Source organism: Melospiza melodia, chromosome 3 (assembly GCF_035770615.1).
Source record: "Melospiza melodia melodia isolate bMelMel2 chromosome 3, bMelMel2.pri, whole genome shotgun sequence".
NCBI classification, from domain to species: Eukaryota; Metazoa; Chordata; class Aves; order Passeriformes; family Passerellidae; genus Melospiza; species Melospiza melodia.
The window spans coordinates 104778419-104805092 of record NC_086196.1 but is presented as its reverse complement, the minus strand read 5'-3'; the positions used below and the strand labels follow the sequence as shown (position 1 = coordinate 104805092).

At 42.8% G+C, this 26674-nt stretch overlaps 1 protein-coding gene and 3 non-coding genes across 4 annotated transcripts; all 4 read left to right on the top strand.

Annotated features, from left to right (window-relative positions):
- The first annotated feature begins 78 nt into the window (after positions 1 to 78).
- Positions 79 to 24083, top strand: WDR43 (WD repeat domain 43). The gene is made up of 18 exons (XM_063152453.1): positions 79 to 298; positions 4689 to 4826; positions 7194 to 7315; positions 10984 to 11104; positions 12245 to 12384; positions 12860 to 12962; positions 14034 to 14098; positions 14472 to 14640; positions 15143 to 15229; positions 16936 to 17067; positions 17524 to 17661; positions 18456 to 18542; positions 19788 to 19819; positions 20594 to 20657; positions 21516 to 21629; positions 22080 to 22149; positions 22767 to 22822; positions 22920 to 24083. The coding sequence occupies exons 1-18, from the start codon at positions 104 to 106 to the stop codon at positions 23037 to 23039; spliced, it is 1953 nt and encodes a 650-aa protein (XP_063008523.1). The 5' UTR covers positions 79 to 103; the 3' UTR covers positions 23040 to 24083.
- Positions 7709 to 7786, top strand: LOC134416900 (small nucleolar RNA SNORD53/SNORD92). Its single transcript, XR_010027451.1, has one exon. It is a non-coding gene; the product is annotated as a small nucleolar RNA SNORD53/SNORD92 (small nucleolar RNA).
- Positions 12485 to 12568, top strand: LOC134416902 (small nucleolar RNA SNORD53/SNORD92). Its single transcript, XR_010027452.1, has one exon. It is a non-coding gene; the product is annotated as a small nucleolar RNA SNORD53/SNORD92 (small nucleolar RNA).
- On the top strand, positions 15992 to 16068 carry LOC134416898 (small nucleolar RNA SNORD53/SNORD92). The gene has a single exon (XR_010027449.1). It is a non-coding gene; the product is annotated as a small nucleolar RNA SNORD53/SNORD92 (small nucleolar RNA).
- Positions 24084 to 26674: the final 2591 nt, after the last annotated feature.

Genomic DNA, 26674 nt, shown 5'->3' with positions numbered 1-26674 from the left:
CGGCGTCATCGGGGCGTGCGGCGCAGGCGCGCGGGGCGAGCACGCGGGCGGTGCATGCGCCGCGCGGGGCGGGCCGGGCAGAGGCGAGGGGAGCGCGCGCGCCATGGCGGCCTCTCCGTGCGCCTTCTCCCCCCGCGGGTGCCGCTTGTTCGCCTCGGCCGGGCCCGATGGGCGGCTCCGCGTGTGGGACACGGCCGGCAGCCGCCTGCAGCACGAGTACGTGCCCTCCGCCCACCTCAGCGCCGCCTGTACGTGCCTGGCCTGGGCCCCCGCGGGTGCGCGGCAGCCCCCCAGCAAGGTGCGTGCGGGGAGGGAGCGGGGAGGCGGCGGGAGGGGGGCACGCGTGAGGAGCGGGATGGGGATGGGGATGGGGATGGCGGCCACCCCAGCGGCGCTGACGCGTGGCCGCGGCCCGCTCGGCTTCACCCCGCCCTCCCGGCGCCATGTGGCCGGGCGGGCCGGGGAGCGGGGCGAGGGTCCCGGAGCTCCGCGGGGCTCGGGCACCGGCCCGGCCCGTCCCCTGCGGCCCCGGGGTGTGCGGGGTGCCCACGTGTGGCGCGCCCTGGGATGGGGGGGCGCGGGGGGAGCCGCTCCCCCTCCCAGGATTGCGCTGCTTATGGTAAATTTCACGTGTCGGTGGGGGAGGCGGCGCTGGAGGCTTAATTTTGTGGTTTTTAAAACAAAAATTCGACTGAAGCACTGACTGTTGAAAACCATTTGTCTCTCATATTATCTGCGTGGACGAAGCCTTCCTTGAAGAAGCGAGGTATGTTAATTGGTAGCACGTCTTGAGTAATTGAAAAGGCGATGCTGCAGAGCGGGTCAGCTGCTGTGCACCCCTTTAGGTCCCTCTCCGGTAAAGGCAGGATCTCTCCACGCTTCCTTAGCCTTGGAAGTACTCCCGTGCAAGCTGCTACACTGTCTATGATTCATCTTCCCGAGTCCAGGAATCCTGCAAGAAGGTGCTCAGTAGTTTTAATTCACAGCGTGCATCGGGAGTGCTTGGATGTTCTCCACCTTGGATCGAGTTATAGTTAACGTCACCTCAGGTGAACGCTGAACCTGAAAATATCTGGAGTATGTACTGGGGGGCCTTTTGATCTTCTTTATGTTGAAGTAATTTTTTATCTGGAATATACCATTTCCTGAGGAAAAAAAAGAATGCAAAACCTGCATAAAATATGAGAAATCCAGCCCCTTTATCATAAGAAGTAGGGAAGGGTTTTTAAAGTGTGTTTCAGTATATCAGCAATTCAATGTATTTGAAATGCTGTTCAAGCTGTTTAAAAATGCTTAAAACACAGATTATCAACCCAAAGAAGGGCAATATTGTTTTGATCCATTGAGCAGCTTTGAAAACTCCCAGGACATGTGAAGAATGAAGTAGAAAGAGTCAGTTTTAGGTGGCCTGAACCCGTTCCTTTTTCATGGAACTTTGCAGTAAGAACAATCCGTTCATCACTTGCAAAGCTGTATAGGTTCATTGCTCTTAAGTTCACTGAAGCTGGCATGTGGAAATGGGGTTAATCTGTCCTGCATGAAACAAAACTAAACTATGCACACTGTGCTGCTGTGGTGCCATAAGTCAAGCACAGGAAGTTTCTGAGGGGCTTTTAAAACTGTTTTTTAAAATAACCTTTTCTAGAGGCACACTCCTAAGCCCCACAGGTCTTTGAATTTAACCTGATTTAAGGTTATTTGAAAGTAACCTTATGCACCTCTCAGTGCTTTCTAGTTATTCCAGTAGTTTGAATCCTGTCCCCTGCTCCAAAGCGAGTCCATTTTGAAGTGGAGCTGGGAAACATGCTGTTTCTTACAACAATTGTGCCATAAAACCTTTAAAATTCATTGGGTTTTTCCCTTAGACTGAGTTGTAGAACTAAAACTGGCATAGTTATGCCAAAACCATTTTATTAGATCTGTTTTTTTGGCGTTATTTAGTCTTTTGTTCCTGGAGAGTTGATATCTGTCTAGTTCTGTATCAGGTGGTCAGGGGTAGAGCTCTGCCAGTGGGTAGCTATAAATGGTGTTTGGCCAAATTACACTTAAACTCAGTATGTTTTGGGCTGCTGCCACCTTCATGGAGGCCGTGTGTTGCAGGGGAATATCAGAGCTCACGTTTGGAGCTGCAGGCTCTGGAATTGCTGATGCAGGGCTGCCTTGGCTGGGATGCTCCCTGCCCACGAGCTTCCAGTGTCAGGCAGTGCTTCCTGTGTGCAGCTCCATCACCTCCTGCTGCACGGGGTGCCTTGTGCAGGAGTGCATCTCCAGCATCCAAAACACCTCCTTCCACTCTCTTCCCAACAAGTTGCAGCTGCTCTGTCACTGTCAAGTGTCCAGACCTTTGGGTTTCTCCCCATTTCGGTGCTCTAAGTGCTTTATTTCACCTGTGAGCAGCAGATTTCTGTTTAGAACGTCTCAGTGTCTTATCAAGTCGAGGAAGAACATTATGGAAAAATGTGTGCACAGTTCCTTTTCAAGTAACTTCTTTTTAACATCTCTACTAATTAAAATATTGTGCTTTTTCAGGCAAAGTTGAAGGATTTCTAAATAAGCTTCCATAAATCTGAAAAAGAAATCAAATGACAGGGAAACTGATATTTATCCTGTCCATGACAACAGGGTGCACTTTCTTCTATTTAAGACCCTCATCCACAAGTGAATCCCACATGGATGTTAAGGGCACTGGTCATTTGCTCTGTGTACTAATTTAATGTAGGGAGGAGAAGTTAGATTTTTCTTTTTTAAGTTCTTAAAGTTTTTTTTTTTCCAAATCATCTCAAATGTTAACAGGTGTCTGAATTTTCCACTGGCATTTCTTCGTGCAGAACTTTCTGATAAAGCACTCCCCTCATATTGCTGATAAGGAGTGCTCAGTAGAGAGATCCATGTGGAAAAAAAACCTGGAGAAACCTTCACTGTCCCTTGCTTTTTCCTGACCCTGGAAATAACTCTGTACTTGTGGGAATTCTCTTGTGCCTTTGAGTTGTTCCAGGGAAATTTGCTATAGCAAACTGAAAAAAAAAAATCAGTTGAAAGATTTATTCAGGAGAAGAGAATAAAGTCTGTTATTAAGTTTGGCTTTGCTTTGCAGCAGGGGTGTGTGGGCTAATTGCTAAAACTACTTTAAAAGATGGAAAAGTACCTGAAAACACAGAGGTTGTACTTGCATCTCTGCTCTGTGGCCTTTGGCTTTGCATGTCAGACTGCAGTTTCAATTAATTGCCATTAGTTTCTCAGCATCTGTCTTTTAATATTTTATAAATAGATTATATAATTATATTTTATAAATATCCTTCAATATTTTATAAATATTTTATAATGAATGTATTTTTCTTTCTCAGCAAAGATAAAGCCTAAACAAATACTTGCAAAAACCCCTAATTGTAATCTCTTATCTCAATAGTCTGCTTTTGATGTAAAAGTTATCTTTACAGCAATTTTGTATTTTTTGGCCTAAACCAAAACACTTTTCTTTGCAGAAGGTGTTAACTCTGTTAAGTACAGAAGGAATAGAAAATCCTTCTTCAAAGAGCCAAAATATTTATCCTTCACTATCAAACTTTGATATCTTACTTGTGGTGAAAATTACCACATCCTTATTGTCATATTTCTGGACCTGACTAGAAATTATTTGTCTTCACTGTGTCATGTGTGTTGTAAAACAGATGAGCTACACCACATGGAATCTGAGCAGAGCTGCTTGCTCACATTTTATCAGTCTCCTTGGGCTTCTTCAGGCTGCTTGTCAGTGAAAATAGATCTGTTGTGCAGAGGAAGCATTAGCATGTGTGTAATTTTTAAACTGGGGAGAATGCTTTGCTGTGATATAAGAAATGTAAGGAGGCTTACCAAGGTCCAATTTAAAAACTAATCGGTGGCATTAGTGATTTTTTTTCTTTTCATGTCCTTGAACAGTTTTTTATTTTTTTTGTGTGTGTGTGCAATTAGTGATTAACCCAGTGAGAATGAATATGGTTACTTCTTCTGCCCTCTTTATTTTAGTTTCATGTGCTTAAGAACCAGTTTTATTCCTTCTTCCCTTCTCAGTGATCTGCATTCTCACATTTTTGGTTAAGGGAGACAAAGTAAAATCCCTCCTTGAGGTGGCTGATAGCTCTTGCAGAGCAAGTTTGGAGACATGAATTGCCTGATCACCTGAGGACCTCTGGTGCAGACAGCAGGACCTGGGCAGAGCACTTTCCTCTGAATCCCAGTCACTTCCCTCTGTGGATGGGGTAGCACTTTCTTTGTAAGAAGCATTATGAATGCTTCAGATTTGCAAGACCCTTTTGAGAAAAAAACTAAATTGATCACAATCAAGCATTTCCATTTTGTGGATGAAGTATTCTGAATGTGTTAATCTTTACTTTTGCCTCTGGACAAGAAATTTGTGAAAAACTTCGATGTGTTTTTTCTTCCCCACATGCATGTGGTTGGGGTGGTAGCAAAATGGTCTATACCAGGTGTATCCAAGTGACTCATAGCAAGTTTGTTACCCTTTTTCATGGAGGTGCAAGATGAGTTTCAAGGATTGTGTACCCTTCAGTGTCCATTATCTTATTGGTGTTTGTGCAGGCTGTCTGGATCTCAGACTTCTCTCAAGGTTTTTCTTCCCTCTGCTTTTAACACTGAGATTAGCCAGTCAGACTGATGTATTTCACAGTTTGTCTCTTTTGGTTTTCCAGGATGGCCCCCAGAGGAAAAAACGGAAGTCTGAAGTTGGAGGAGAAGTGGACAAGCAGTTAGATATCCTGGCTATTGGTACAGCAGTTGGTAGCATTTTGTTGTACAGCACAGTAAAAGGAGAATTACAGAGCAAGCTAGTAAGTATTGCACTCTTCATCACATGCTACCAAACACTGATGGTTTCAGTCAGTTTAGGCCAAAAAAATCTTGGTTTCTAAGTTAGTGCAACATCTTAACACTGTCCATGGATTGGCTACTTTCCATTAAAAATAACAGTAATGATGAAATTCCTCACTGGAGAGTTAAATCCTTGGTGGGACTGTTGTACCCTCAGTTCCTGCATGGCATTGTGGAAGGGCAGAGAACTGATCAGTGCTTGGGGAGGTGTCACACTGGTGGACTCTTCTGTAAATTTACCTCCCTTGTGGAAGCTCTTGAGCTCTCAGCACATGATCTCTTTTGAATAATGCACAGTGACTTTAATTTTGCCTTTCCAAACTCCCAAGCCTCCATTTTAGTTGTGGGTTACATAACAAGCAAAATAAATCCATATGAATAGCTGTGCAATACTTTTGAGATACTTGGGTATACTTTTGCTTCTGAACTCAGAGTTGTAGGTAGGGTGATAAACATACATGAATTTAGAGAAAGCAGTAATTTCTGAGAATTAGGATGCATGCAAATGACAGTAACTAATGAATATCAACTCCATCATATGGAAGAACAGTGTTTGAAAAGTGTAGTTGTAGTTTGTTTGAAAACACTCTTTTTCCATAGAAGATAGCAGGTTTTATGAGTACTTTGCTTTTTACATATAGGTTGAATTAAAAGATTATTCCTGTTAAAATAAGAGATGTTACTTTTAGCTATCTTTATTGAACAGAGTATCTTGCTGCAGTGTAGTTTGTCTTGCTCAAATCTCATTTGCATCAATACCTTCGGGAGTAATCTGAGCAGGTTGTTACAATCCAAATAGTGAAATGGACTCCATTAAATATTTTCATAAATAATTCAGGGTTATATTTGGAGCTGCAGAGATTTTGGTTGTTAAGAGAAGTGATACTGCTTAAGGGGTCTTCTGGTCTGATGACAGTCTGTTCCTGAATGCTAATACAAAGGGAAGGAAGGCTACTCACCTCTGAGTGCCCTTAAGGAAGGAGGCACTTAGATCACTTCAGCAAGACACCTGTGGCTGTTCTGTCCTTTGAGCAGATTTCATATGGTTGGCCTTGTTTGGCTGTGTGTGTAAAAACAGCAGGCAAGACAATTTTTTTTTTGGAAGGGATCAACAGAATCGGTCTCCTGTCCAGTAGCATCCCACCCGGAAACTGAAGGGATCATGCAGGTGTGTAGGTGCTTGTGGTCAAAAAGGAATGACAAAAGACACAAGCCCCACAAAATCTACAAAGTTGTATCAGTGAATTATACACTTGGCATGGAAATTGGTGTCTTCTAATTTAAGTGCACTGCAGTGGGTTTTGAATAAGGGGTAGGGCAAAAGAGAAGAGAGAGAGAAAGGAAGGAATGAAGAAAGAAAAGTCACCAGTCCTGGCTCCAGCATCAAACCAGCTGATGGGGTGTCCAGGGGCAGCCATTGTTCAATGTTGGGAGCATTTTTTATAGACCAGCTCTGCTCACCCTGGAGCAGAGTTTGTCACTTTCTATGAGAATTAGTTACCATGTGCAGTTTGCTCTAGACCTTTCTGGAAATGGGCTGGAGGGCTTTGGGAGGTTTTTGGTGGTCTGGATCCCCCCTGCTGGGGATGCCTTTATCAACAGTCCAGGCCCAGTTCTTGAGTCTTTCCTGTGCTTGTGCTGTGCTGTGCTGATCATCAGGACCCAGAACAAGGCTGGACCAGCAAAGTGCTGCCCTTCCTTTGCATGCCCCCTCCTCCAGCCATGACCTGTGTTTTCCCACAGTGTGTTCTTACCAGCAGTCCTTGGTTGGCTCCCTGGCAGTCTGGCTGTCAGTGTTTGAGACACACACATCAGATTATCTTATGGACTGTATTCTACATGGCCTGCACAGGACAGCCCTGGGAGTCACACGTGCACCTGAGGGCATGGTCTAAATGCTTCTTGAACTCTGGCAGGTTTGGGGCTGTGACCACTACCTTGGGGAGCCTCTGCAGAACTTTTTCATAATATCCATCCTGGCTCACCACCTCCCAACACAGCTTCTTGCCATTCCCTTTGGTTCTGTCACTGTCCACCAGAGAGAAGAGATCGGTGCCTGCCCCTCTGCTTCCCTGTGTGAGAAAACTGCAGACAATGTCTCTTCTCCTCTAGGCTCTATAACCCAAGCCAAAATACTTATGTGTATGTACCAAAATGTGAAATACCTTTAATTTATATAACTGTCATGTATGTTCTTTAAAATCACACACACTCTTTAAGATGCCAGTGATTGGAATTTAGCTCTCAAAAGCACCTTGTTCACACAGTTGGTGTGGACAGGTTGTCAAGACTACTCCAGTGAGTTGACCCTGTGTTATCTTTTGTAGGATGGTGGTCATGAGAGTAGAGTTAACTGTGTGAGATGGCATCAAGAGAGCTGCTGCTTGTATAGCTGTTCAGATGACAAACACATTGTGGAATGGAACACACAGACCTGCAAAGTAAAGTGGTGAGTGGTGCTGCTTTTCACTTGAATTTTTTTACTCTTGTTTTTGTGTGCTTTCTCCCTTGCAGGTTTTGGAAATGCTGCACTCTGCTTTCCAGACTTTGTGCCCACAAAGTGACTGTTGGCTGTTATTTTTCTGAGATCAGAAGTGGTTTTATTAAGGAATGAAAGTGTAGTTGTCATAGTTAGGTATCTTCCTCTGTGTGTTGGAAAGGCTCGATGAAACTGTTCTGAGAGGGGTTAGGATCCCTCCGTGCTAACTTTTAGTGACACTGAAAGAATAAAAGTCCCACTAATGCTGAAAAATCTAAATTCTAGAAAACATCCTTGATTAGATACTGGAAGATCTCATTCCAGTAGAGCCTGCTGCCTGCACCCAGCTTTGCTCAACGGGCCTTGCTGTGATGATAACCCACTTGGTTTCGCTTGCTGCTGATGTGCAGTGGGGACACTTCCACTTGGCTGTCTGAGCAGGCTGCTACTGTTAAAAGTACTGTTGAGCAAAACTGAGCTTACTGCAGAGTAACAAAATGTCTGGTGTAGGCAGTTACTTTCTTCTGTAATAAAGTCAAATTGTTCTTAAACTTTAAAGAAGAAACCAGGATTTCTATGAACATCCTGGTTCCTTTTCTTCAATAAAAGCCTACTGATAGCCCATTGATCCTTCTCTTGATGTTGTTTCTGTGATGTTTCCCACTGTTGGTTATTACTGCAGTGCTCCTGGTTTTATTAAGGCTGGCATGGGCACTGCAAGCAGCCCTTCATCAGTAGCCTCTTTGGTATCCCTAGGAAAGAGATCTTTAGGCTGTATAATGTTTAGGCCCTATGTAAAGTAGCAGGAGATGGCTGTAAAATCCCCTCCAGCCTTCTCTATCAGAATTGAGCACTCCCAGCTCCCTCACCTTTCCCTCCTCCATTATGTGCTCTAGTCCCTGAGGTGCCCTCGTGGCCCCCTGCTGGATTTACTCCACCATGTCAGTGACATTGTGTCCTGTCCCCCTGAACACAGTGCTCAGCTGCAGTTTCAGGAGTTGCACAGAGCAGAGGGATCCCATTCCTTGACCTGCTGACAGCGCTCTGGCTAATGCAGATCATACAGATCATCCACAGCTGAGCTCATTGCCACAAGGACTCCCTGCTTGCTCCTGCTCAGCTGTACTGCGAGGACTGCAAGTCTCTTTTCTTCAAAGCTCCTTCCTAGCTCTTTGTCCCCAGCCTGCAGGACTTTGTTGTCCTCTTCAGGTCTGAGATTCTGACAGCCTGTTTCTTCTCAGGCCTGCTGAGATGCCCCTGAGTAGCAGCCCTGTCCTCCAGGATATCAGCTGCTCTCCCTAACTTGGGATTGAGTGTGAAGTTATGTGTGCATTCTGTTCTGAGATCATTAATGGAGACTGGGGCAGTTATGGAGGATATTAAGCACTACTGGGATGTCCTTAGGAGGAGTAACACCAGTGACTGGCCACCAGCTGGACTTCACACCAGTGATCACAGCTGTTAGAGCTCAGTGATGCAGCCTGATCCTGCTCTCCTTAGAGACCATCCATTCAGGCTATAAATCTCCAGTCTGGCTGCAAGGATCTGTGAGACCTTGGCTTCAGCAATGCTTTTGACAACTTAAATGTGTCTCTCCTCATCAACCAAGGAGATTGTCTCATTAAGGCAATCAGGTTGGTTAGACATGATTTGCCATTTGTAATTCTATGCTGGATGTGCCCAGAAACTTTTTTTGACCTTTCAGTGCCTGGAAATAGTTTCCAGGTGAATTTGTTGTATAACCTTCCCTCTCATTTCCTGGATTATTCTGTGCATTTATGTTCTTTCCTTGTTTCAAAGGAATGTTCCATGCATTTGTGCTACACTTCTCTGTGGAGAAGCCCCTCTTCTTTTTGCCTTCCTGGCATGTCTTTGCTGAAGTGCCTTCTTAAAGCTCCTTGTCTTGCAAGGCAACTCACTGTTGTTCTGTGAATCCAGTGACATCATAGCTCTGAAGCTGCCCATGGACCTCTCATTCACCCTGTTTGTATCCCACAGTGTGTGTGTTCATGTACAAGTACTGGAGATGTGTCCCAGCCATGCTGCTTTCCCAGGAAAAGGGAGAGTTTTTGCTACCATATATCTTGGATGTTTCCCTCTGCCCGCTCCCATACCAGGGACCACGGAGTGGGGGGACTGTAGTTATGAAATGTAATTTGAAGCATTGTATTCTTTAAAATTAAAGATGGCAACAGAAAATCATTCCCAGAGTGTATAGATAGAAAGTACATGAGCAATGTAACATCATGGTCTTTACCTGAAAATTTTCTGTGTTAATGTTATGAATCCTACCTAAGGTAACTCAGTTTGGAAAGAGTAGAAGAAATCAGTTCTAAAGTTTTGCCTACCAGAAGGAACAAATTATCCACATCAATTGCTCACACCCAATGTACACATGAGGGTGCCTGCATTCCTCAACACCTGTCAGGACCCAGAAATTAATATTTGTGTAACCCACAGAGAAATCAGGATGGTTGCTCCTAGGGTAGAGAAGTGGTATTAAAGTTTTTAAATTTGATTTGCAGGCTTGTAGACATGTTCCTATAGAGGTATGGACTGCTAGGAAGGGAATTGACACCTGCTACTGTAGGAGTACTCCATAGGGCCACTTCAGGAGGTGTGTGCAGCACACATGAAAAAGCAGGGACAAGCTGTTGGGGAAGAGAGAGTCGCTGAAGAGGCCAAGCAAGGCGTTGTAGAGAGATAGACTGAAACGTTCTGGATGACTTCTTGTCACTCTTTAGCTTTTTCATGTCATAAACACTCTTGACTATTTGGAGGAATTCTGGACATGTCCTTTTTGAGATTCTCTTTAAAACTCTTTCCTGTAAAAATTATAGAAAGAGTATCCAAAGTGCAAACCAAGGTATTTTTGCTGTACTTTATATTCTGAAGTCTAGTTTAGACTCATCTTTTTAGTACATTTAAAAAGATCTTCTTAATTTATGTTAATAAAGGGTTTAAATTCTTAAGTCATGATCTTGTCTTCAGAAGAGAACACAAAATCTTGTCATACTCTCTGTAAGGTGCAGTGTTGTCCACATTTGTGGGCTATAAAATTTTCAGCTTCTATCAAAGGTGATACAATAAATGATCCCTGTTTTAGAAAACAGAAGAGGAATTTCTTGGGCATGTGAAAGTTATTTAGAAATATTTCCAGGAAGGCTGTTTACGATCAAAATATTAAGGTGAAGTTTATTATTGTCAGTGGCTTCAGAGACTTGGGAGGAAGGTCAGTAACTGAACAGGCTTTGAAACTCTGAATTTTAGTGTTGAGAAGACTTTTTTGAATGGATTGGTGAATAGAGAAGTCTTAAAAATGGTATGGCTCTTCTTGCCCTAATTTCAGAAGTAGAAAACTTGGAGAGGAATTCAGAACAGAGTAAGCAAGTGTTAAAAAAGTCACCAGTTCAGGATTGAATAACTTCATATTTTTGAGTTGTATTTTTTTGTAAACTAATTTGAAAGCAAAATGCAGAAGCAGAATAGCTTTGACTTCTTGACTGCTTAAATCACTGTTTTTTAAATTTTACCTTAAATTTTCCATCACAGTGGTTTTGAGATTATCCTAATGAATACTGTTTTTTCTATTTCTCCATCTTTCTCCTTTTGTACAAAAACTCCATCCAAAACTCTAGTAAGTGGAAAGGCGACAATAGCAGTGTCACCTGTCTATGCATCAGTCCAGATGGAAAAATGCTGCTGTCAGCTGGTAGAACTATAAAACTGTGGGACTTGGAGACCAAAGAAGTCTACAGAGTAAGTACCTCTGTTAAACTAGGTGCAAATAAATGCCCTTCTTGATTGGTGACACTGCCTACCTCGTGTTTCCTGATCAGACATCTAAAACATTTCACTGTGTGTGAGGATACAATTAGCAGTTTTGGGGTTGCTGGACATTTTTGTTGTGATGGTACCCTAAACTGTGGTTTCCACTTGCTGAGAACTGAATGAGGACATTAAATTTTTGTTTCTGAGCATGCTGCCAGCATCCTCTCTCAAGGCTGTAGGAAAATGATGGATGCTGTTCTTTTTAACGGGGTCCCTGTCTGATACCCTTCTGTCAGGAGAACTCTGTTCACCACCGTATCAGTTACTGCTGGCATGGGTTTTATCATGAGTCCCTCCACAAAGCCTTCGAGTTTCCTTGCTAAACTTCATGTAACTGATGGCATTATCAGTTTTGCTGTTGAAACAGTTGGAAGGCATAGGAGCAACTCCTTATTGTTCCCTGAGCAGGGCTCAGACATTGAGCAAATGGCCATGCTTTAGCTGATCCGTGAATGCTGCCGTGTTCTCTTGCCTGCTAGCAGACAGGACAGGGATAGTCTCTGAATCTCCTGTCAGGTGAGTGTGTCACATGTGCTGTTACTGTGGGCTTGCTGGCACATGGCAGCTACCATGTATGTCTGCATTCTAGAATGACCAAAACCACTCTTTGCAAAAGTAGATTGAAAAGCCAATTTTTGGGGGGCCCTTGGGGGTGGTGTGTTGCCCGAGTTTAGCGTCAGCACACGTGTGTCCATTGTTTAAGTTGAGAATGCAATTGAATCTAGTTCCATTGGAAAGGTTGAAGTGGAAAGCTGGGGGGGCAGAGGGGAATGCTTTATGACAGTAACAGCAGGTGGATGTCATTTCTTTTGCATGGATTTAGTCCCACTGAATTTGCCTTTGATTCCCCATTTAAGTTTTAAAATGTTGATAAATAACTGGCAGGTCAGAAAAAGCTTCCTTGATGTATCGAAATGCAAGGGAACTGATCACTTGTTACGAACCACTGAGCTGTCCTTGTTGACTTAGAAACGCTTGAATCTCTCCTAATGTTTGTTAACTAATGTTTTGATTTTTGCCATATGACTGCTTACAACAATCATGGAAAGGTCCTGTTTTTTCTCTTAGCATTTCACAGGCCATGCTACATCAGTGTCATCATTAATGTTTACCACAGTGAAACCTACAAATGAGAGTAAACCCTTTGATGGAATTACAGGACTTTACTTCTTGTCTGGAGCTATACATGACCGATTATTGAGTGTGTGGTATGTAAGCTTTTCATCATCTGTGACTGATCATTTTGAGCATAGAGCCATCAAGTGACTGTGATTACACAAGATAAAGCAGAAGGGGCACTCTGGAAAAATGCAGTGATGATCTCTGTATTGGTGGTTTCGACTCACTGATTGTTGAGTGAAGACGAGATTTTCCTTGGCTGTGTCTGAGCATGCTTCCAGGTGCCATTTGCATCACTAGTGTGTGCCAGAACATACTGTGTAATAAACCTCCTTGTTCTTTGCACTTCTTGTAAGGTTTATGCAGTTTTCTTGCTCAGTTTGTGGAGTTACTTTGCTCTTAAAAATTAGAACATTTTGTAAGCTGAACATTGACGTGTCAGTGTGGTGCTTTTGGAGATAGCGCCACATTTACTAGCGATTTATAGGCTTTGTAATGCTTGTCTGGTGCAGAGGATGCTGTTTGTGCTCTGGTAAATAATGTGTTGTTTTTTGTGTCTTCCAGGCAGATCAGATCAGATAGGAAAGAAAAGAATGCTGTGATGTCTTTCACAGTAACAGATGAACCAACTTTTGTGGACCTGACTGTATCAGAAGTCAAAGAAGAGGTAGGAGCAATAGTTTGTAAACAAATACATTCAACAATTTTCACTTACCACATCAGTTTCCTTTTAAGGGTGTAAAGAAAGAGGCTTGGTTTCTTTTTGGGTTCTGTTATGCAGAGTTGAGATCCAAATACCAGTTCATGGGTCTAAGAATATTTATTACAGGTGCATTTATAAAGCTGGTAGTTTGAAATGCTCCTTTTCAAAACTACTAACTTCAAATCCAGTGTGCTTTTTCAGAAATGTTTGTCATGGCAGAAATGTCAGTTGCTTCCTATTTAGAACAAGTTAGTAATTAAAATGGTTGTTACAACTTGGCAGCAAAGAAAAACACAAAATAAATTATTTCTAAAAATCTGGTTTGGGTATGGTCCTGGTTTATTTCTGATTTCAAGTGTTTTTGGCAGTGTAACTGCATTTGGAATTAACTAGCTTTGAATGAGTTAAAGTAGCAGTGTACATTTGCCAAGTCTCTCAGTTTTAACAGCACAAGTCTTTCAAAGTGGTTGCCTTTTGAAAAATGTGTGAATGTGAAACACGTCCACAAACTGTTCCCATAATTATTTAAAACATTTTTCTCCTGCTGCCTTTAAATTCCTTTTCTCAGAGCAGTATTTCATGCTGTATTTTTCTAATATTTCCAGTTCCCTCTTCCTGCATGTATGGGAGAGTATTCAGTAACGTGCCCCTGTCATTTAGTTTCTCAGAGGAGTCATCTCATTTTCTTTCCTCTAAGCATATTCACAGAGTCAGTGCCTTTGCAGAGCTGAGCCTCTAGACATGTGTCTGCTCCTATGCAAACGGTTTAACTCAGTGCATATTACTAGTAATAAAGTACAGTTGTGAGTTATTTTATTAATCTTTCAACACTTGTACTGAATGTTCCTGAGTGATTACGTCTTTGGTCTTTTCAGATTTAGTGTAATGTTCTTAAATACTGAAAAAGTTCAGATTGTAGCTACACAGCTGTCTCTTGATGTCCTAATCTTCCAGAAGGGGGTCTCTTGATGTCCTGAACTTCCAGGAGGGTTTTTCTTTGATCTAATGAAACTCTCTTACTGTGCCTTCTTTCAGCCTGTGAAGTTAGCAGTTGTGTGCAGAGATGGGCAGTTGCATTTATTTGAACATATCTTGAATGGGTAAGTTAGGATTCACCTGGAGGGTGTCTTTGGGAGAGCTCTGGGGTTACTGCAAGGCAAAGCTCAGTTTTATTGTGCTGCTGCCTTTAAGCTCATAAATGCTCATGAATCAGGTTCCAGCTACTTCTTTGTCTTGGGTTACTGGGCAAGGTTTTGAAGCACTCACTTGTTGGGAACTGTGTTGCACTTTGGTATTTTGTGTGGCTTTAACCCAGATTTTGTGTGTCTGTGCCTCATCTTAGCCATCTGTAAAAGGTGTAAAATGGCTGAGTTTGCTGAGGACCTGCTAATGAAAGATGCTTAAATGTGCAAAATATTGAAGTGTTCAAGCTAAACATCTTGAAATTTTTTCTTTTTTTTTTTTTTTTTCCAGTTATTGCAAAAAACCCTTAACATCAAACTGTACTGTTCAGATAGCAACACCTGGGGATGGGGACTCCACACCAAAGCCAGTCCCTATTCTAGCAGCTGCATTTTGCACAGACAAACAGTCTCTGCTGCTGGTGTATGGAAACACCTTACAGCCCATCATAGAGAAAGTGGTATGTAAAACTTAACAGAGGGGGTTTGCATTCTGTAATATGCACTGCATGCTGCTTCCAGCTGGATAAATTTTTGGGTTTATTATTTTTATTTTTACTGTTTTGAAATGATATAAGCATCCAAAACATATTCATTGCCCTTGTTTTGGGAGGTGTGACAGTTGGACCCAAGCTGTTTGGAAAGGCAATTTTTATTCTTCCATTTTTTTAGTTGGAGTGCAGGTTGATGCCATTGCTGACTGTTTCTTGCCATTTCAGCTCTTGCTGAGTTAGGCCATTGAAACTGGTTTTAGTACAGTTCCAGTTTACCTGTGTAAATGTCCTTGAAGAGCATAGAGATGTCGTAACAAAAGGCAGATATGCAAAGGAGCTGCTGTTCTAGAGTGAAAAAAACATTCATTCTTATTTATACCATTGGAATTTGTTCTCAGCTTTCAGTAGCATCATGAATCACAGGTGTGAGTGCCAAATATATTAACTGGTTTTGTTCCTGTCCTCCTAGTCTTTGAACACCAGTGAATCCCACATATGTTTGGTACGGGACATCCAGAAAGTGTTGTCACTTAAAACAGATGCTGCTGTAACAAAGGTGAGTTTGCATAAAGTGTGGTTTTGTTGCTTCTCTTCTTTCAGAAATGAAGAAGGTAATATTCACTGCTCTCTTAAAATGAGACTGGATTTCTGGATGGACCTGTTCAGAGCTGCAGAAATATCTATAGATGTTCATAGCACTCAGGCAGGTGTGGGCAAAGAGATCTTCATGGTTCCTGTGTGTCCTGGTATGTGCAAGAGCACACAGTGGCCCTCTTGTAACTCAGCAGATCTGCTTGAGAGACAGGACTGACTGGTGTGGCTTTCCTGCCTCAGATCAGTCCTTCCCTTGGAGTCTGTTGGTTTGTACAACCTCTTTGACCCTGATGGCTTAGGGTGAAGGTGGGATGACTTTGTTTTAGAGTCTAAATGAAAAGTAGTGGAGCCTTAATGGGCAAGTCCTTTTTGCTCTTTCTTGGTGTGACCTTCATGTGTTCCTGCTTACAGGGACCTGGGAATGTGAGCTTGGCACTTGCATGGCAGCAGTGTCCACTGAGGCCACTTGGCAGTGTGTTCTCTCATGCAGGATCCCATGGGTGTTTAGAGACAGGCTGTAAAGTTCTTAAACGTTGTGCATATTCAAGGCCTTGAAGATTTGAAATGCTTGAAATTCCAGCGAAGTGAGCAGACAGTGCTGTTTTTCTGACCCTTCAGTTATTACCTGCTGGAGCTGGTGCTCCATCAGCCAGGCAGGGTTTTGTGCTGATTGCTCAGTCCTGGGGCTGGTGGGTAGCAGGGCCAGGTGCAGGGCCAGTGTGGCATGCAGTGATGATACCCATCTTGGTTTCGCTTCTTGCTGAATTCCAGTGAAGACACATCTCTTGGCTGTCTGAGCATGCCCTGTGGGGAGAAGGTCAGTGATGAGTGTGGTGAGCTAAGGGCAGAGTATTTTATCGCCACTGGTGTTCTGTCGTAAAATTCTTGATGCAGAAAATCAACTTTTTGGAAATTGGAAGTTTATTATTGGAAGATTATACTTTTATAGCGGCCTGGATAGAAGTGCTATGGTTTAGAGAAACGTTCTGGAAGTAGCAGAGAATGTATTTTTGATATTCTACATTCTCTGTGAGTCCGGGGAGCATTTGGTTGTTAAATACAAAATTCCACCTCCTTTGTGTTCATTGAAGATGGTGCCTCAGCTTGTTTGGTATAAGGTAAGGTGTCTCTTTTTGTCACTGGTCACAGCCTAATTCAGACAACTGAGTTCTGTGTTTGAGCTATCCCTAGAAGAGGAGAGTTGGGATTGAAGGGAATAGTGACTACCTTTTGCTGTTACATTGTGTTGCTTTTCTTGGTCAGTTATTGCATTCCAGTGCATGCTGAATTAATCTGCATGTGGTTTTATGGAGCTGAATGTTAGCACAGGTGGTATCTATCTATTGCCACCAAAACATCCAAGTAAATGTTGTTTGATACAAACAGTTCTGTGAATGTTACAGCAAAAGCTTGTAAGAAAAGTGGTTCACAGGTAATTCCCAAGAGACCATTGCTTTAGTTAATTATGAAAAGTAACTAACTGTTTCTAGAGGTTATTAATTCTCTTAAATATGTTGGATTTACCTATAATTTATGTCAAGAAAATTGGTTGTGTCAGGCTGGTTTTACCGTATGTGTGAGAGTTGCAGAATAAAATCCATATTTTGCATGGGAAGAAAGCTCAGGATGCCAGCAGTTCATGCAAATGTGGTTCTCTCTGTGTGCCAGGTAAAGACACCTGTGGTGAACTCGGACGCCAAAGTTCTAGTACCTGGCATTCCAGGACACAGTACAGCTGTTAAAACTCCAGCCTTGGGAAAGGAGAAAAAGAAGAACAAGAGGAAACCAGGAGAGACAGAGGTAAAAGGCTTCTTATTTCAAACTCAGCAAGACTGGAGAGACTAGAATCACAAATTATCGTTATACCTTCTTTAGGTGAACTTGGATTTGCTTTGTTTGCTGTGGAAGAAAGGTTAATGTTACCATCTTTCTATATGAAAGAGACTTACCCCTTCTCAAAACATTTCTTTCTTTCAAGCCCTCTATGCCTTGCCTGTGGTTTTGCCAGCTTGTTGCAGAACTTTGTCACACACTTGTTGCTGCCTTTCCCAAGACAGATTAGTGCCTTTCAGCCAAAACTTCATCTGCCTTTGTTTTCTCATGCTATCTTCTGTCAGTACATTTAAAAAAAACACACAAAATTTGTGTTCTTCTCCAGCAGAACTAGTGAGAATGCTCCAGGTTAGGTAGTTTGCTTTCAGCTGACATTTGTGAGAAGCCACTCTGAGACAGCACTGCCTTCTTTCCCCTGTGCAGGAGAGCATCGAGGAGCGCCTCGGGGCATTGGACATTGATGTGAGCAAAGTCAAAACTCCCGGTGGCCTTCCCCAAACAGACAGCTTTGCTGTGCTGCTGGTCCAGGGCTTGGAAAGCAATGATGCAGAAATCCTAAATGTAAGTCTTGCAAGCTGTTCAGTCTGTGCACTGGGACTGGTGGGGAGCCTCCCTGAAAGCAGGGAAGGCTGAACAGTTCAGAGCCTGTTGTTTCTCCCAGCTGCTTTTTGCTGGTTTGCTGCTCAAGGCAGTGCTATTATGAATTGGTGTTACTTTTCTGTTGCTACCTGCCTTGGTTTCTGAGTCAGTCCCTGATCTTTGAAAGCACTTTGTTTATGGTAAATTTGTTATGTCACAGTTCAGATGTTTTACAAATGGTGCTACCAATGCACCTCTGCTCCCTTTAGCTTGGACTGGAACATAATCTGTGCCTAGTCTCCTGAGGGTACATTTTTCAGGCAGGTACTGTTTGAAAAATAAATTGATGACATGTTTCACTTGAAAAGCTTATCTTTACATTTGGACATAATAGTACTGGGGCAGAGAACTGTTAGGAATTTGATGCTGAACAGAAATTTCTTGTCACAGTTGCTAGTGAAAGGCATTTATTTATGGAAGTCAGAAAATACCAAGGGAGATTTTCATGTGCCTGTTAATTTTTAACATGTGGCAGGTGGACTAGAGGCAGTGCTAGATTGTTTTAGATGGGTTTATTGAGTGCCTTGACTTTGTTAATTGTACCTGACTTGGAAAATGAAACTCCTTTTAATAGCTAATCTTTCACTCATTATCCTCAGCATAAAAAGTAGTGGAGTAGGAAGAGAGATACAGGCAGGAATTTTTGATTTTCCTCGTTGCCCATACACATATTAAAGCTGAATTATTCTCTGATCATATTTTTTTCATTTTAACAGAAAGTGCTTAACACAAGGAAAGAAAATATAGTAAAGAACACAGTAGCCAGAATGCCTATACATGCTGTCATTCCACTGCTGCATGAGGTAAGAGAGCCTGCACGTCTTGTACTGTCATACAAGCCACATGTGATTTGCCTTCCAGCTGCTGAAATCCAGGATATGGCTCTTTGTTTTTGAAATTGGTTTGGTGCCATAAGAGGACTGAAATGTTTCTTAATTTATCCCTGATTCACTTCTTATCTTTTCTGGCTAAGCTTAACCAGAGGACCAAGTGTCACTGTCAAAGCTTACTGTCAGAGCATTAGATAGTGTATTACTATCTGAAATGATTATGTGGGAAAAGAAAGGGAAGAGATTAAGCAAAAGCTTGTTTAGTCCATGGCAAACAATCACCATTACATCTTCTTTTCAACTACTAACATGGATGATAATTTGAAGCATCAGAAAGTCCATTTTGCTGTACTTAAACTTTGAACATCACTTAGTAGTAATTTTAAAAGGGGTTTGGCTTCTGAACTGCTTATTCAGTGATATTAAATAAACCTTTTATTTGGACAGAAATACTGTAATGATTAGCCTTGACTAGACATTACTTTTTTAAACCAAACATTGCTTAGTTGCTTAGTTAGGTGAATGATGCTCTATTGCATAAGTTAATGGTTCAATTTCCTTTTTAATTTCTATTTTAATGTGCTGACCACAAATAAGATTAAATTTTTTTAATGGTACTGATCTTAACTGAATTATGCAGATAACCTGGTGCTGAATGTTTGGTCTTACAACACCTCCTTAGGCTTATGTTAATGAGATGCTGTGTTTCTTCCCTGGGACCTTTGTCAGGAGATCTAAGGACAAATGTTTAGCTCTATAATCTCAGTGGATGGTCAGACCTTTGTGTAACTGTCTTCTCCCAAGCTTGAGATTTGTTGTGTGAAATGGTCATTACCTGGCCATTACTTTCTTCAGTTGTTTCCCCAGCTTTTCCACCCTGTAACTGCTCTACTAAGCAGATTTAACAGAGATGAAAAGTAAGAGGTTTCCTCCTACTTATTCCTGCCAGGTTTAAGCTTCAGTGGATATTTTGCATGTTAAAAGCTCCAGCTTTCTTGTAATACTGAAACCCAGCTTCTGCAAGGTACCAGCCTGTGTAGAGGGTGGTAGAGCCAGCAGTGTAATTTTCTGGAGCCTGGCAGTGGTTAATCCCAGCATGCTTCAAATGCCTGGAGAACTTTCTGCCCCAGTATTGGGGCTGTCAAATGATCTCATGTTGGGGTTTTAAACTCACCATGTTTGATACTTATTGCTGACTGGATTTTCTTGTCCTTTTAGCTTACAAAGAGATTGCAAGGCAACCCATACAGGTAAGAGACAGCTCAGCTACAGTTCAATTCACCTAAAACTTCTCATGTGTGTGATAGATTTTCATAGTAACTGCAATTAAACTGCACCATCTGGAGGTAAAAACTCACCTTGCTGAAGGTGAAAAGAGGAATTTAAACACTTAAAGCAGTGCTTGGTCAGGGTGGCTGAAGTGAAATAAAAATGGAAAAGGATACCTGAAATAAGCATGTAACCCTGAGAATGTAACTGAAGGCCCCAAATATTTACATTATTGACCTGATCAATAAGTAAAATAACTCTCAGGTGTAGAGACTGTGTAATTATCAAATGTATTTAGACATCTCTTCATGTGGTGTTTAATAACAGAACCAGCTTCCCCCTCTATCTTGTTTTGTTGCCATAAGGACAGCTTTGTTGAGATGGGTTGTGCCGAGTTGTAGGGGTTAGGTTGGTTTGGGTTTGAGTTTATTTTTTCTAGATTTAAATTCCCCCATTGTAGGTGGAGAAGAAAGTAGCATGCTTTGATCTTTTATTTTCATTTGGACCATCCATAAAAGATTTCAGACCCCTGAGCTTGCCTAGTTTAGTCCCTCACTGAAATGTCTGTTCCTTTCCTAACAAATAACTTGCATACCTTGTAAGGATAGCCAAACTTTACATTTCCATCTGCAGAGAGCACTTATCTTGCTCTCTAATTAAAGAGGAACTTTATATAGAACTGTTTAGCATCTAGGATGTGAAATGGATGTCTCTCAGGCAGTATCTCTTGGATATAATTTATTTCTCTTTTCCAGTGCCTCACTAATGGTTCGATGGCTGAAGTCTGTTTTTACCGTACATGCATCCTACCTTTCCACAGTAAGTATTTTTCATTCATGCCCGTGCACTTAAGTAAAAAACTATGTTTAAATGCTTAAATAAATGTATTTTCTTTCTTCAAGAATCTCCTGCTCTCTGCATATGGCAGTGCCCAAATCAATGTATAGAGAGCTTTGCTTACACCACTTTTGCTGAGCCCACTGCACTTTGCTGATAAATTGTTTGTCTCGGTCATCCCTGACATAATTATAGCCATCCCAAAGTCAAACTAAGATAGGTTATGTCACACCTGTGAGAGGGAGCAAAATTACTGCCAAAGAGTAATCTAGTCTGTGTCACTAGATTTTACAGAACTAAATTTTCTTTGTTCCTAAAATGCTCATATTGAGGCTGTCTTGGGCATGCCCAGATTTATAGGGTAAGGGTGCCGAAGCTGTAGCTTCTGGATTGAAGTCCAGCCTTGCCTTACAAGTGATGGATGCAACACTCTTGCTGGGTTAAGAAAGAGACTTTTGGGCAGTGTCAGTCCTTTCTGCCATTTGTTATAGCATTGCTGAGCAGCAGAACTTGCACCATTGCTGAGGCTGCATTGGGACGCTGGTGTATGTTCACAGCTTTCTGAGCAGTGCTTTGCCCCTGCGTGTGGCACGGACTGGGAAGGAGAAGGAGGCTAAGAACTGCCATGCTTTAAAAGTAGATGATACTTCTAAACATGGCTAAGTGTTAATTGATCAGGCTGCAGGTGGTTCTTCAGCTCTCCCTTCTGTCTAGAATAATATAAGCAAGTGTTGCTTGCTCCAAACATACAAAAGTAGTTTAAAAAACAAAAACATTTGGGATGTGTTTGTTAACAGCTTCTTTTTTTTTTTTTTTTTTTCATCTGTCTCTTCTCCCAAGTTGCCAGACCTTATTCCTCAGCTGGGAATGTTATACCAGTTGATGGAGAGCAGAGTAAAAACTTTGCAAAAGCTTTCCCGTCTGCATGGAAGACTCTTCATTCTTGTCACCCAGGTGAGCTTCAACTACATAACATGGGATGTGCAGGGATGTTGTTTCACTTCCTGTCGGGATTGCAGCTGATGTGATGTGTCCTGGGCACCTTAATGCCCAGGAATGTTGGTAATGCTCAGAGCAGGCCATTAATTGACTGTCCTGTCAACAGGACAGTCAGTTAAACCCAAACCCGAACCAACAGTCTCTGCTCACTGGGACTGTTTTGTCCTGTCAAATAGATCTGCTCACCCATAGAATTTGAAAGAGGAGTACATAGGAGGCACTGGGCCACTTGGGAGCAGATGCCTCTCTGATTTTACTTTGTCATTTGTACTTTTTTGGCTGTTAAACCAGCACTGTGAGTGAATTAATGCGTGCTACCCTTAATTTACATTGTTAGGAGTTTTGTTGTTTTTTAAGGTTGAAATATATTATTTAATTTAAGGCTAATCTTTAAATTCCATTTAGGTTGCAGCATCACAAACAGTTCAGGATGTACCTGAGGTTAATCAGACTGCAAAGTTGGTCTATGAGGATGGTAAGTGTTGTATGCTAAGTGTAGCTCATCTCCTGAATTCACATGACAGCCTACACTTGATGGCTGTTCATCATGCACCTGTGCTTATCTACAGTGTACAGTCTGCAGATTGAGGGGTTTTGTGAGATGTCCATGGCAGGAAAATCAGTGGGTAATGATGTAGACATCTTGTAGTTAGTTACTCCTTCCTTGCCTTCCTTTTATCTCCTTTAATTCCCTCCCAGCCTTGCTTCACAAATGAAGAAATCAATGAGTTGGAAATCCAGTGTGCTTCTTTAACTTACATGGTAACCTAAAATTTCTAATGTTACCTGCCCTTGTGTTAAGGTGAAGGCACTGCTGTGTTTGAGTCAGCAGGACATCAATATAGGGGATGTCCATTATGTGTGAGTGTGTACTTCCAGTTTGGCTTTTTTCCTTCTGCATCTTCGCCTGTGTACTGGTAACAGAAGTGACCTGCTCTAACTGGTGTTGGTTACCTCATCTCCAGGTAGAGTCAGTTTTGGTATGGAAATAGCACAGTTTGAATACTTGGCAACACGTGGGACTGGACTTTGTTTGTACAATGACATTTTAAAGCCTGTTCCCCAGACTGAGAGATTGCTTTCTTTTTGCAGAGTCCTCAGAGGAGGAAGGCTCGGATGATGAGATGATTGCAGATAAAGACTCTGACGTAAGTGGAGTTGGACCAGATCTTCTCCCATTTGCTTGTAGCAGAAATAGTGTGACTGACAAAGGTTCAAACGTTTCTGGGTTTTTTTTCCCCCCAGGAAAACTGGGATGAAGATGAAGAAAAAGAGGAGCAATCTGATGAACAAGACATGACTGTTGAAAAGGAAATCAATGGTGATTCTGATTTGGAACCAGAAAATGAAAGTGAAGAAGAGTAACAGCATGAAAGAGTAATTTTAGCGGTTTGAACAAGTGGGCCACCAAGCTCTTTGATTCTGGATCCTGTTGCTGAAAGATGCTGTACTTGCATATCAGGAGTGCAGAGCATTGCACAGCCTGTGTGCAGAGGCATGTGGGGCACTGCATTTCTGAATCCAGAATGTTTAACCGTGCCAGCCTTCTCTCGCCCTCCTTCCCTGCGCTTACTTAGAGAAACATTTCCTCCACCTCCTGGTCAGATTATGCCTGTCATGTGGACATGCATTTGTATCTCAAGTGAAATAAATCTGCCACCGCTGTTTGTGTGGGAAACTTGGTTCAGCTTTACATTGAATTTGTTTCAGATATTCAAGGATCAAAGACAACTGGTCTGTACCTTCTTTCCATGCTTCAGTTAGCAATAGCAAGTGGGCATCCTTCTGATTTTTTTTTTTTTAAAAAAGGAAACTGAAAAAAGAAAAAAAAAAAGATATTTTTGTAATATTTAAATTCTGTCCTGAAATTCTTTTCTTTCCCCCCTTTCATTGGCTTAGCCATACGTTGGCAATATGTAAATGCCAACTTGACTTAAAAATGGATTTTTCCTTTTTTTTAACAAATTTGAACTCAAGACTTTTATATGTGTAAATCAATGACTTTTCTTGTGCTTTAAAAGGACATTAGAACTATCACTGGCTCCTAATTTTGTTTTAATGGAGGCTGTATATAAGTTTAATGCTAACCCAGAGGCCAGACCAAGTTGAGTTGGGTGGGGAGAGGGGAGTGGCACAGGGAAAGGAGAAGGTGAATGCTTGTGAATACATAGCACAGAGCTATACCTTTCTTATGGATTTTTAATCTTTCAGTGGCAGAACAAGGACAGCTATTTGCTCAGCTAACGGAAGCTGAAGTGGTGCAAACACGTTTTTAAGAGCAAAACAAGGTAAAGGTTTGAGCCATTCACCACTATAATGTACAATAATATATTTGTCTATAAATGGAGCTGTTGCAACTAAATACCACCCTCTTTGTAAAGTGAATAAATATACATCTCTTTTACCAAATACCTGTCCTGTGGTGTTTGTTGAGAGAGACCTTGGGTAGCTTCAGGTGGTGGTTAATGATGAAATGCTGCTTGTAGAAAGCAGATTTCTAGTGGAGAGGGAGGCAGCCTAAAAGGTTATGATGTTCTGCAAAGCACCTGTTGTTACAGACTTGTCTCCCTCCTTTTTAGTCATATCCATGATTTGTCCACAGCTTGGCTTGCACTGGGGTTGCAGCGCTGTCTGGATTGAGGGCATTGTGTCATGGACAAAGCTGGGAGAAATGTTCTTGGATTTGGAGAGCTGGAGGTAGAAGGGCAGCAGGTGGAAGCTTTCAGAGTCTTTAAACTGACAGTGAATCAGTCTTACTACTGTACACAGCTGGGCTTTGTTTGTTTTCAGTTCTGAGGTGCTGTGAAAGTGCCAACACTTGTACATTGTACTCAAGCCCCCAGAGGAAGCTGAACTGATGAGTCAGATTTTCAGGCAATTCTGTCACTGTGTGCAGGCAGGCTTTGGGTTGGGCAAAAGAGGGGTGGGAATGGAGGGGTGTTCCCTTGGGGTGAGTGCTGGTCTGCTGAGCTTTTGATATGTGGAGTAGTACAAGGAGCCAGCTGTGTTTGAGTCCTGCAAGGTCCTCCCTGTGTCTGCATCCCAGCCCTTCCAGGAATTGAAGCAGAAGCCCTGGGTTGGGGTGACAGAGCAGAGTATCCTGTTTGTACTGTTCAGGTGTGGGCAATGGTGGCATTGGGAACTTGCCACCACTGCCCCTTGTTACCTGTAAGGTTGGCATAGCCTGTGCCCATCATTCCTATGCGCCAGAAACTGTTCCAGGAGTGAAGCTGGGGGAGAACCTGGCAGCAGGAAGAGCAGGGGGATCTTAAGAGCATTTTGTTCATTCTTGGTTCTCACAGACATTTAGATCCTGTGAATCTGTTTCAGTGACAGCCAGCTGGTGGCAGGGGGTGAGTTCTGGTCTCCTGCTTTGGGGTTAGGACAATCAGTTCACCCTGTCTTCAGCCCTCAAGCAGCTGCTCTGTGTGACACTGGCTGTGCCAGCTGCAAACAATTGGGCTCCTTGGTCAGAAACTGCCCTCACCTGAGAGCTGCCAACTGACCATGCTGTGCACTTTGTAATCCTGAAAACTTTATCTGCAAAGCCAAGGCCTCGGCCAGTCGAGGACTAAACTGTGTCTGTCTAGAGAGACTGGACATGGGAGAGGTCCTCCCTTCTAATCTAATCCTGGTAGTTTGGGAACAATGAAGAGAATGAAGAGGACAGACCAGCTGTTCATTTGGAGCAGTGGAGGTTGGATGAGAATTTGTGAGGAGTCCAGTGCAAACCTCTGCAGTTAAGCAGCCAAGAAACCAATAGGATGGAAACCCTCAGGTGTAACTTTGGGTTTTATTTGCCCAGCTATTACCATGTCTCATTTATAGGTGTGTGTTTAATGTATGTCCAGGCACCACTGCAGGGCCTCTGGGATTTTTGTTTGCTGTGTTTCATGCAGTGGCCTTCCCAGTTAGAGAAGCAGACAAACTGACTATGGTAAGGAGCAGTACCGGAGGTGGCCAGCGGGTGCCAGACCAGCTCCACAAAGTTCTTTGCATCACATGAACAGCCCGTGACTCGCCTTTGAGGATGGCGTAAGCGCATCGGTACTGGATGCGCCCTGCTGTAAGGTGGGGTGGTTCACGTTCATGCCTCTTGTCATGCTCCTGCTTCCAAAGGGACTTAGTACCCCACCAGCACTGGGGGTGAAAAGTGTTTGTTGCCTCCCTTCCTAAGTATTTCAATGTTGTATCTGATTCCTGCAAGTTTCATAGGGGAATGAGAGCTGCCCATGTGGGATGAGCACCTCTGTCTGTTAAATGCTGTGCAGTGTCAGAGTTATGGATGTTTTGCTTTCAGCCTCCCTCTGTGCTATGGGAAGTGATTTATTTGTTTTTAAAAAAACCCCAGCAATTGGGATCATCCTCTAAAAAACTTTTGCTAATGGCTTCTCTGTCCCAACAAAAAGTATCTCAATGACCCTGGTAAAGTATAAACAAAAGTAAAACATGCTGTTGGAGAGGAGGAGGATGACACGGAAAGGGAGAAAATAAGGAAAGGTTTAGGATGCACAACTAGTTCTTAGAGAATTCCTGATTCCTGGCAGTGGGCACAGAGAGACTTGCCTCTGCTGCCGTGGCCATCCAGCCATGGGCAGAACAGGTGCTGAGGCTTCCCCCATTCTGCCAACAGCAGTCTGCCTCCAACATGTGGCCTGTATGGCCATGATTATACCAGAATGTAGAAGACACATCATTTGGATGTATTTGGATGTTGTCTGACATCACCTGAGTGGAGCAGTTTGGTGGGCAGAATGCCCTGTGTGCAAGGGTCCTGGCAGGGATCGGTGGCTGGCACAGGCACTGGCAGTGTTATTTTCCCAGGCAGGCTCCTGATCCAGCTGTGGGGGAAGGCAGCAGCAGCTGGATCAGCCCAGCAGCAGCAGCACACGGAGGAGACGCTCATCTGCACAGAGCCCGTCAGCCCCATGGCTCCCCCCATGGCAGCGAGGGATGATCCCGCCGCAGGGGAAGGGCTGCGGCAGCCTGGAGACTCCTTC

Bases quoted from the DNA above. Each gene is read 5' to 3' on its own strand.
- WDR43 (XM_063152453.1), top strand. From the start codon at position 104: ATGGCGGCCTCTCCGTGCGCCTTCTCCCCCCGCGGGTGCCGCTTGTTC. The intron at 14,641-15,142 runs GTATGTAAAACT...CTGTCCTCCTAG, and splicing joins AGCCCATCATAGAGAAAGTG to TCTTTGAACACCAGTGAATC. The intron at 19,820-20,593 runs GTAAGAGACAGC...TCTCTTTTCCAG, and splicing joins TTGCAAGGCAACCCATACAG to TGCCTCACTAATGGTTCGAT.